This window comes from Gastrolobium bilobum, unplaced genomic scaffold (assembly GCF_033153095.1).
Source record: "Gastrolobium bilobum isolate Gb01-03AN ecotype WA unplaced genomic scaffold, APGP_CSIRO_Gbil_v1 utg3533, whole genome shotgun sequence".
Taxonomy (NCBI): Eukaryota; Viridiplantae; Streptophyta; class Magnoliopsida; order Fabales; family Fabaceae; genus Gastrolobium; species Gastrolobium bilobum.
The window spans coordinates 440,422-450,971 of record NW_026898215.1 but is presented as its reverse complement, the minus strand read 5'-3'; the positions used below and the strand labels follow the sequence as shown (position 1 = coordinate 450,971).

The 10,550-nt window shown below is 38.2% G+C and overlaps 1 protein-coding gene across 2 annotated transcripts; it reads right to left on the bottom strand.

Moving 5' to 3' along the window:
- Nucleotides 1-794: 794 nt before the first annotated feature.
- Nucleotides 795-8,897, bottom strand: LOC133313911 (probable plastid-lipid-associated protein 11, chloroplastic). Of its 2 annotated transcripts, XM_061515327.1 has the most exons (4): nt 8,333-8,897; nt 8,115-8,167; nt 7,936-8,001; nt 901-973 (listed from the first exon to the last, which is right to left on the bottom strand). In XM_061515327.1, the coding sequence occupies exons 1-4, from the start codon at nt 8,827-8,829 to the stop codon at nt 933-935; spliced, it is 657 nt and encodes a 218-aa protein (XP_061371311.1). In that variant the 5' UTR covers nt 8,830-8,897; the 3' UTR covers nt 901-932. The 2 variants fall into 2 exon arrangements, with proteins under 2 accessions (XP_061371310.1, XP_061371311.1); XM_061515326.1 differs by lacking the exon at nt 8,115-8,167 and having other exon boundaries at nt 795-973.
- Nucleotides 8,898-10,550: the final 1,653 nt, after the last annotated feature.

Sequence of the window (10,550 nt, the reverse complement as noted above, 5' to 3'; positions counted from 1 at the left end):
GAAGCATTTTATAATTGGAATTTAAGAATAAACAGAATATGGTTTTCAAAGGAGGTCAAGAAGCTATTCAGTATTCAGAAACCTAAATGTACAAGTAGAAAGCAGAAATAAAAGACAGAAGGGCAAATGCATAGAAGCTAATGTTTCCCTCGGTATCATAAAGGAATGATTTATAAAGAATCTTACAAGAGTAGAAATCCATAAATTTATAGTGCTAATCCTTAGACAAAGGAAGAATATCTATGCTGAACATTAGGAAATGTAAATGCAAAAGAGGATGATTCATTCAATTGAAACTGGCATACCCACAAAGAACAGCATGACAAACCAAGATCACAACATGACGACAAATTGACAATATTTGTATTTGATATTCTGCTAAAATGCTGAAGAATATATCATCTGTTTCCTCTTTCCTCAGAGATAACAGCATATATAATTCTAATCCTGTCTATTAATTAAAATTTTAAAATGTTATATGATAATGAGCCCCTGGTTTGACTCATGTTTTGAGAATAAACAAGAGATTGATTTGCATGGTCAACATCTATCTGTGTGATCAGATGAACAATAATGGTGATCAGTGCAAGCAATTCAGAATCTTCTTTGGCATACACACATTGAGTAAAGAGAACCCAATGCAAGTTTACGTCACATTTGTATAATAAAATCTTAACAAAAGTATTGTAGATTAACTAATTCATACTTCAACTGCGAAAGTAAATAAACATATTAAATTAGTTTAACCAGAAGAGATATAAGACCTCGCCAGAAATTAATAAAGCACAAAGACAGAATTAAACCCATACAGACAGTTGAGTTAGAAGTATTAATTAACAAAAAATGCACAAAAAACGGCAACGAAGATACAAGTCATTCTTTCCAGCTATAGGAAGCTCGGTCAACAACTAAATAGTCTCCTCTAATATCCTTTACAACTCGAAGGTGATCATCGAGGTACACAGTCTCAAACCTGCATAAACAAGATGCAATCACAGCATTACAAAAATTAAACTTCCAAAGGTCCCTTACCCCACCAAATCATAAGAATCTCACTTTGAACCCACCAAATTTCATGAAATTTCATATTATAACATCACAATTAAGTTTAGAGCAACTTTTACTTATTTGCAAATTGGCCCATAAACTTTCCCACAATTACACTTAGGTCCCTAAACTTTTTCATAATTACTTTTTTATCCCTAATTGACTTGATTGGCAAGAATTGTATTCTCATTCATATTTTCACATTAATCCCATGATTAACTCATCATTCCTTGTCACATATTCCATGTACAAAGCTTAATAGTGTGGGTTATTATAGCATAGCCAACACATGAGCCTCCTCAAACTCCTTTGATAGTGCATCTGTCACCATGTAGTTCTTTCCTTGCTTGTACTCGATAGAAAAAGAGTATTCCATCAGCTTGTACATGAATTTTTGCTGCTCCACCATCTGAATTGTTGGAAATAGTAAATCTTTTAAACTACGCTGGTCTGTGCAGATTATAAAATGAGTACCGAGGAGGTATTGTCTCCAACATTACACTGCCTTTCTGATTGCAAATAGTTCATGCATATATGTTGACGCTTTCGCCATTCTCGGTCCAAGTCTCCTACTAAAGAATGAAATGGGTTTGTCAGCTTGAATTAAAACTGCACCAATACCTGAATTTAATGCGTCTGTCTCTATTATGAAAGGCTTCGTGAAGTTTGGCAATGACAACACAGGAGCTTGAGCCATGGTTGCTTTTAGTTTCTCAAATGCCTTAGTTGCTTCCAATGACCACATGAATTTATTACGCTTCAGAAGATCCGTTAGTGGCAAGGCTATTGCAGCATAATGTTGCACAAAATAACGGTAATACCTTGTTAATCCCAAAAAGCCTCTTAATTGCTTTACTATCTTTAGTTTCGGCTAATTCACCATTGCTTCTATCTTCTTAGGATTAGCATATACTCCATCCTTAGCAACCACCTGACCGAGATATTCAATCTATTCTATAGCAAAAGCACATTTCTTTAGTTTCACAAAAATTTTGTACTGATGCAGCCTTTGTAACATAGTTTTTAGGTGTTGAACATGATCTTCTAAGGATTTACTATACACCAATATGTCATCAAAAAAACACTGACAAAACGACGTAAAAATGGCTTCAACAAGTGGTTCATAGTTGCTTGGAATGTGGAATGGTATCACTATATATTCATAGTGGCTTTCATGAGTGCGAAAAGTTGTTTTAGGGATGTCTTCAAGCAACATTCTGATCTGGTGAAACCCAGATCTTAAGTCTAGCTTGGAAAGCAGCCTAGAACCACCAAGTTCAGCCATTAGTTCGTCAATTGTAGGCATTGGGAATCGATCCTTTATTGTCAGCGCATTCAACGGTCAGTAGTCAACATCATTCTCCAGGTATTGTCTGGCTTCTTCACCGACAACACTGGAGAGGAGTAGGGACTGTGACTATATTGAAGTCATCCACGAAACTTGGCCATCCATTCACATAGGGGGTCAAGGTGGCCCCCGTTCCCAAGGGATTCAACCACCCCAACAACGTGGACTTCTTCGACAGAGATGAAGACCCATTGAAGCACCTTGAAGAGTTCCAAGCCACCATGTTTTTCAAGGGAGGAATAGGTGCACTCATGTTTCAAGCTTTCTATTTAACTCTTTAATTGAATGCACTTTGGTGGTTCTCATCCTTCCTTGTGAACACAGTCAACCGGTGTGATGATTTGTCCAAAAAAAATTTCCTGCACTTCACTACCAACAAACCTAGCCAAGGTCCGCTAACACTTTTTCAAGGGTCAAATAGAGATAGGATGAGTCCCATTGAGATTACCTAACCCAGTTCATAAAAGAATCAATACTAGTCAGAGACATGGATCCAATGGTGGAACTTTACTTAGATATGGACAGTTTTCAACTGGCAACGTTCATGCCCTTGGTCAAGCAGGAAGCCCTAACCATGGACGAAACTTGGCCATCCATTCACATAGGGGGTCAAGGTGGCCCCCGTTCCCAAGGGATTCAACCACCCCAACAACGTGGACTTCTTCGACAGAGATGAAGACCCATTGAAGCACCTTGAAGAGTTCCAAGCCACCATGTTTTTCAAGGGAGGAATAGGTGCACTCATGTTTCAAGCTTTCTATTTAACTCTTTAATTGAATGCACTTTGGTGGTTCTCATCCTTCCTTGTGAACACAGTCAACCGGTGTGATGATTTGTCCAAAAAAAATTTCCTGCACTTCACTACCAACAAACCTAGCCAAGGTCCGCTAACACTTTTTCAAGGGTCAAATAGAGATAGGATGAGTCCCATTGAGATTACCTAACCCAGTTCATAAAAGAATCAATACTAGTCAGAGACATGGATCCAATGGTGGAACTTTACTTAGATATGGACAGTTTTCAACTGGCAACGTTCATGCCCTTGGTCAAGCAGGAAGCCCTAACCATGGACGAACTATGTGCTAGGTCCCAAATATTCATCAATCTAAAGGATTTTGAAAGAGACAAAAAGATTCTAAGGAGTACTCAACCAAGACATGGATGCCCCCTTCTTTCGTGAAGTCGAGAGTAAGGAAGGTTGTTCAAGGGGAAGTTCGACGAATACATCCTCTGAACATGAATAAACCAAGTTTCAAGGAGTGAAGAGGCCATTCCCATTGAAAAAGAAAGCATAACAAGATAAGATATGAAAAGACAACAATAATCTCAAACAATGTGATAGAATCCAAATAACAAAAATGGAAAAGAAACAAGAAATGAAAACAGGTATAATATGGATTGAAAAATGAGATATTACAACGAAGCTTGCAACAATGATAGCTTACATAGAGAAAACAAAAAGTGTAGAGAAGAAAAGATAAACCTAGGAGAATTAGAGAGCCCCTGGACTCTACCAATGCCCAAGTCCCGAAATATCCCAGATGCCTTTACAATGATCAGGGTATCTCGGGTGACAAACCTCTTGTATACCCTGGCTATAGGGTTTTCTCCAGTAGCTCAACCTAGAAACAAGAACTGAAACTTATAAACCCCCTGAAGAAGGATCACACGGTCACACTTTAGACAGAGACAACAAACCCCAAGGAGAAGACCCGAGAAAACAAAAAATTCCAAACCCTCCGGCATCAAGCCTTGAAGAAAGGCACCAAATCTCAAACCAAACCATCCAGGATACAGAATTGTACTTGCAACTTAGAACTCTAACTCACCCCGGTCAAAAGGATAAACACACCGAACCATTCAACATTTAGAGAAACAACAATATGAAACCCCTAAGGGGCTGTTTGGTATGGGGATTTTCTTAGAAATCCTAGGAAAGTGGGGTGTGGCAAATTTGTTTTCAACGTTTGGTGTGAGGAAACTGAAAATAATCTCAGGAAGAGCCAGAGATTAGTGAAGAAGGTTTCATAGAGGGAAAAACCCCCTTTAAATAGGGCCAAATGGATAAGCATGGCGTACACGTGTAGCGCCCCACAACTTCGACCATAGGATAACTCAATCGTCAGATAATAAGCGGTTGTGATGAAGGACCCTATGGTAATTACAGGGGGACAAGACACCCCTCACATCGCATTAATGCACCGTGCTTCGTGACATTTGAATGCCTGCAGTTAATTGCAATGATGGAGGCACCCATCATTACTGTCCCTCGAAAACTGAAAAGTCACCTTTCCTGTCAAAGACAGGTGGACGACCGAAGAAGTACCCCGCAAACCACTCATCCCGCCAAGGAGCCAAACGTACAAGACTCCAAATGTTCACCAAATCACTGGGAGACCCCTCATCCCGCCAACGCTAGCCACTCAGATCGCCAGCTAGAGAATATCACCCAAGACCATTTATCTTGGCACCAACCTACGCTTGCTACCAAGCTGGGGGGGCTCCTGTTTCGGATGGCCCAACGACATAATGCCCCAAAGGTTTAAGCCCAAACCCCTTATCCACGTCAGCCCTACCAACCCTCAGCCTCACTGCCCCCGAAATGATGATGCTCCCTAGGTGAGACACCAAAATGTCTCATCTTTACCAGGTGCCATAAGAGGTAACTGCCCTTTGTCACATGCTGACATTGCCAGGCACAGGGGGCGCATCACTGCTACCATAGCAGCGCCTGCCACCCATAGCGAATCACAAGGAGGGTTGACCCTGTTAGTATTTGGGTGTCCTAGAGACAATCTTATGATTAAATAAGGACAGAGATGTAGACCTTTTTAATATTGTCGCAAATAAATAAAAGCACTCTTTATCTTGTTTCATAATTATGTCTCAATATTAATATTAATATATTATGAATAACTTGATAAACCCCGTGGAATAAAATAGGTATCTCTTGAGTATTTGTGATGAGATCACAATCATGAGGATTCAAGAATACCGGATGTTTATTCCTAATTTTATGTTCCTAGTCTAGAGATACTGAGAATGGGGTCAGTAATCTCGGGTAAGACTAGCACGACTTATCTATTTGTATATGGATACAAGGTATAGACCTCATGTGCTACAGATATGGAGATGTCTTAGCTAAAGTCGTGGGTGGACCTATAAGGGTATAGCTCGCACTGAACGGACCCACAAAGAGACTCTATGAGGAACTCTCACAGAGAGTATCATTAGAGTAGTCTCTTTATATTTGGGTATGTCTTTCCTAAGACCAGAAGTTATTACCTAGACTGTGTTCTAGAAGGCATGCTTTGATTGTGCACCTCGTCTGCCTGAAACATGGAGACTCATAGGTATACTGCTGGGCTTGTCCTGAAAGAACACAGGGCTAGGGTGATAAGCTGAAGGAATTCGTCAAATCTCTGTGAGAGATTAGGTTATCTGTAAACCGGAGAAATCGGGATGACATTTACAGGGACTCGGGAATCTATGCATAGTAAAAGAGATCATGAGATGATCTGCCTTTAGAGTCTGTAAATTGAAGATTCCCTATTTCGAATAAAACTTACCCTAAATCGCAGGGGTTGATACGCTTCCTTACCCTAGGTTTTATGGGAAGGTAACCGAGACGAAAGGAAATATATACGGCAACCAAATATGTTTAATAGGACGATCAAATCATTAATCTAACTAGTTCTGGGGCAACAAAGCATTGCTAGTGCTCTGTGTTGTCATTAGATGGGTTTTTGGCTTATTGGGCCCAAGCCCATTTATGTCAGTGGCTAAGTTGGACCTAATGGGTCACACACAAACACCTAATTGTCTAGATGCTCTAGCATTAAAGGTATTGGGCCTAATAATAATTATTAGCCCAAGAAGTTGTTTGGAACTCCACCTAAAGGGGTGGAGGGCGCATGGTTCATTGTAATGGGCTTGGATAGTCCAAGACATTACTAATTAATTTAATTAGTTAAATTAATTATCAAACATTTAAATTTTGAATTTTGGAATTCGAAATTTGAATTTTGAAATTTTGAATTTTGAATTTGAATTTCGAAATTCGAATTTTGGATTTGAAATTTGAAATTTGAATTTTGAAATTTGGATTTTGAATTTGAATTTTGAAATTTGAATTTTGAAATTAAAAATTTGAATTTTGAAAATTGAAAATTTGAATTTTGAACATTTGAATTTGAATATTTGAATGTTTGAATTCAAATATTTGAATTTGAATTTGAATTTGAATTGCCTATGAAAGGTTGTTTCATAACAAAAGGATAAGATGAGATCTTGTTGGAACAAATCACTAGTATCATGAGAGAATCTTTTGGACAAGATCCAAGGCCATATATGGCGCTGATTTGGGTTGTTGGTGAGCAAGATTTGCTCATCAAAATCAGCTCCAGAAGATTCAGTCAGTTGGGAGAAAATCTGAGTGAGTTGATTCAAATTTGAATGCAACTACTCAGATGTATCTGGTCACCTTTTTGGGCTATATGGGGCGCACCATATAGCTGATCTTATGAAGATTTCTGATCAGAATTTTGAATAGGTTTTTGAACCAATTCTCAAGAGAATATTCTAGGAGACTGTTAGCAATTTTTGAAATAAAACAGCTCCACTTCTCTCTCTCCAATCTGGCGCCTAATGATCAGATTTTTAGGAGAAAAATCTGATTGGTATTTTATTTTAAATACTCTCCTCTTATGCACCTAGGTGGTAGTTGTTCCTCCAAGGGTTTTTCTGAAAACCTAGCCTATTCTCTCCTCTCTTCTGCGCCACTTGTGAAGCTTTCACATTGAGAGCTTCACTTTTTCAAACACTTTCACCTAGCCCCCATCTTCACACATAGAGCGCCTAGCAAGCCTCTTTGTGGTGATCATCCGGTGGCTTCACAAGAAGGAGTTCTTGCACCTAGACGAGTGGGTGGTGTGGATCAACGTTAGAGGGTCTGAACCCTTCAGACCGGCTTTGATCATCTGGTGATTTCACGAACAAGGTAACATCATGCTTTCCTAAAGCATGATCTTGATGTGCATGTATATTCCGCAAAGAAAAATTTTGTTTTTCCCTCTTGCATGCATCGGCCTTCAAGGCCATTTCGAACTTTCAGACCCCCTCCTCACCAACCCATACAAGATCAACATTACCTTCCCCTATAAATACCCCTCTCCATACACAAGAAGAGGTATTTTAGATATCGTTATTCTGCCCATTTATATCGAGTCACATATACACACACTTGAACCCATTGTTATCTGTTTGCATCATACTTGGAATAGTACCTCCTAGCTTGGTCTTTACCTTTGCTAAATGTGTCACCCATACAGTGACTCCATCTCTGAAGGGAACATAGTGAGCTTATAAATCCCAACGGTACATCTACATTTTCAACTCTTCAATTTAGTTTCATCCCAAACGAGCAAAGACTTGGCCACTGGCCAGCAAGCTATGATACCATTGGGAATACAAAACAGAAACATTGCTAAATCACTATACTAAATTTCACTTAAACTGCATTGTGAACATAAAGTACTTACCAACCCTGTCCAAACGGTGGCAACGGTATTTCCCAGTTCTTCCCACGTAATACTGCACTAGTAAATCTAAAACAACGAATATCAGTCTTCATAGGTAGTATACATATTTCTCGAATAAAAAATAAAAATAAATTAATAACAATGCCACAAAAGGAACATTTATATTTGTAATTGTTCACCTGAAAAACGTTGAAGATCTAAACCTCCTATAATAGACAAACTCTTTGAACAACTTGACAGTGCAGGAGTGGATGATATCACAATCAAAGTCGAGAATTTGTATTTCAAAGTAAAAAACTTCAGTTTAATAACTTCAATGATGACAGATAGTGTTACACCGAAATTTAATTAAAATTACACAAAAAGAACATTTATTTTTTAGTTTTCAATGGTTCACCTGAAATTCACTCTCTGCGGCGACACAATCTGAATACTTGATCGAACAAAGAAAACCCCATCCGGAGGAAACGTGATCACGTTATTGAGGGTACTTTTCCGAACATCTATGACCTGCAATACATCCCCGGCACTAGTGCCAAACAAGTGAGCCTTCCCAACGATGAAGAGCTGTTCCTTCTCCGTTGTCCAGAGCAGCCGCCACGTGCCGGAGAGGGAATCGCCGGTGGTGACCGAGCCAGCTCCCAGGGCGGCCATCGCATCGATGGCTTCGACGATCGAGGCTCGTTTTGCCGGGTCGTTCTGGGTCCTGAGGCCGCGGTCCTGGTCAGAGATGAGGGCGAGGAGATTCTCCCTGGCATATCGGGATTGTGCTGTGACGGAGGAGCAGATGAACCTCGGGACCGGGTTACAGTTGCGTGGGTTGGGGAATTTAGTGCTAAGGTTTTTTTGAGACTTGAAGGGGTTGGGAAGAAAGAGGGTTGTGCTGGTGGCCATGACCGTGGGTGGTGCTAATGATTTTCCGTCTCATGGTGTTAAAGTTTGTGGAGTATGGAACTCGAAAGAATTGGCGGCTGAGAACGGAAATCTGACACAGAAATAGATATTTAGGGAACCACGTGGTATGCACGTGTATATATATTATTTGTTAATTTCTTTTTCTTTTATTTATGAATTTTGAATAAACAAATTATTTATCCATAGATAAAAGTCACCGGTGCGCATCAATTCTCAATTCATCCCTTTATGTCTGTGTAAGATAATATAGTTAGAGTATGAGTTTACGGCGAAATTGCAACAATTATGATTTGTACTGTTCGATTCTAGGAGGACTGACATGTCCAATCTAAGGATTGCTTGATTGTTATATGATTTATATGCCCTCTCGTATATTTATAAGGGAGATATTTTAGAAACTAATGGATCATTATGCATAATAAAAATAAGGGTTAATCTAATCAGATTTTCTCTCATGTTACAGATACATGTGTGATAGGACCCATAATTTACAAAAAAGAAAAAAAAAAGGATGTCACCGTTTTCGAAGGGTCTATTGAAGATAAACTACTCTTATGTTGCATAAGATTAGTTTTTTCCTAAAAATAATAGCCATAATTCTTAAGATGTGTTAAATAGAGATTTAAATGAGAGAGTGTGTGTGAATTTTGTGACAGTTAAAAGGATTCTAACAGTTAAATCATGAAATTCTCGTGATAATGAATAGAGGGATAAAAATCATGCCTAACAAGTCAATTAGGACCTAATAAGAATATAAGTTATGTTGTCGAATCTCTCCAGTACCACATTTGGGAGGGGTTTAAAGCTTTAATCCTGGATCCGTCCCGAATCGAATCAGTTGCAAAACAATAAACCGATCGGAATATTTTCAAAAAAAAAAAAAGAGAGAATATAAGTTATGTTGAGAGACATAAATACTAAATTTGTGGTCACGAGATATTTTGATAATTTTACAAACTAAGTCTAAACTGATTTATGACAGTTTAGTTAAATTCTCTGGTGAATTTTAAGAGATATAAATTTCTTTAATTTGATAAGATGATGTGTAGAATAATTTAAAGAATAAGGAAATTAAAAGTCAAAATTAGGTTAAAAGTAAGCTTAAATTTTACAACTAAGCTTAATTCTTGGTTAAAGTAAATTGTCTTGTTTTCTTTGCCATGTCATATGCATGATACGTCTATTTACATGTAGGTTAGTCAAAAATTCAAGTGTGTGTAGTGTAAAGTTAAAACCAATGAGAATTAAGTAGTTTTACATTTGGAAAAAGTCAAAAATGGTGGGCTTTAGATATTTTCTTGGTGCAAGTCGGTTCTCCCTTACTTTCTTGTGCATTCCACGCAAGTTTGGCTGAACACAAGTGTGTGTGTGTCTTCTCTTGGAAGTTGACTTAAAGATTGATAAATATCGTAAGTGTTTAAAGTCAAAAAATTAAGAAAACTTAACCATTAAGTCATTCTTTTTCATATAAATTTTTTCTTTCATTAGTGTATCATTTTCAAGCATCCTTCTTCTTCATTTTGTTGCACATGACCGTGAGCTCTAGTGAGGGAAAGAGCTTGAAAGAACTTGATTTCTAGTCATTATTTCAAGAAACTTTCAACATGAAAAAAATTCCTTATGAGCTTGTGAGCAAAATTCCTCAATATATATACTTGGAAGCTTTGTTTTGAGTGAGATATATTCTCCTAAAGATTTGA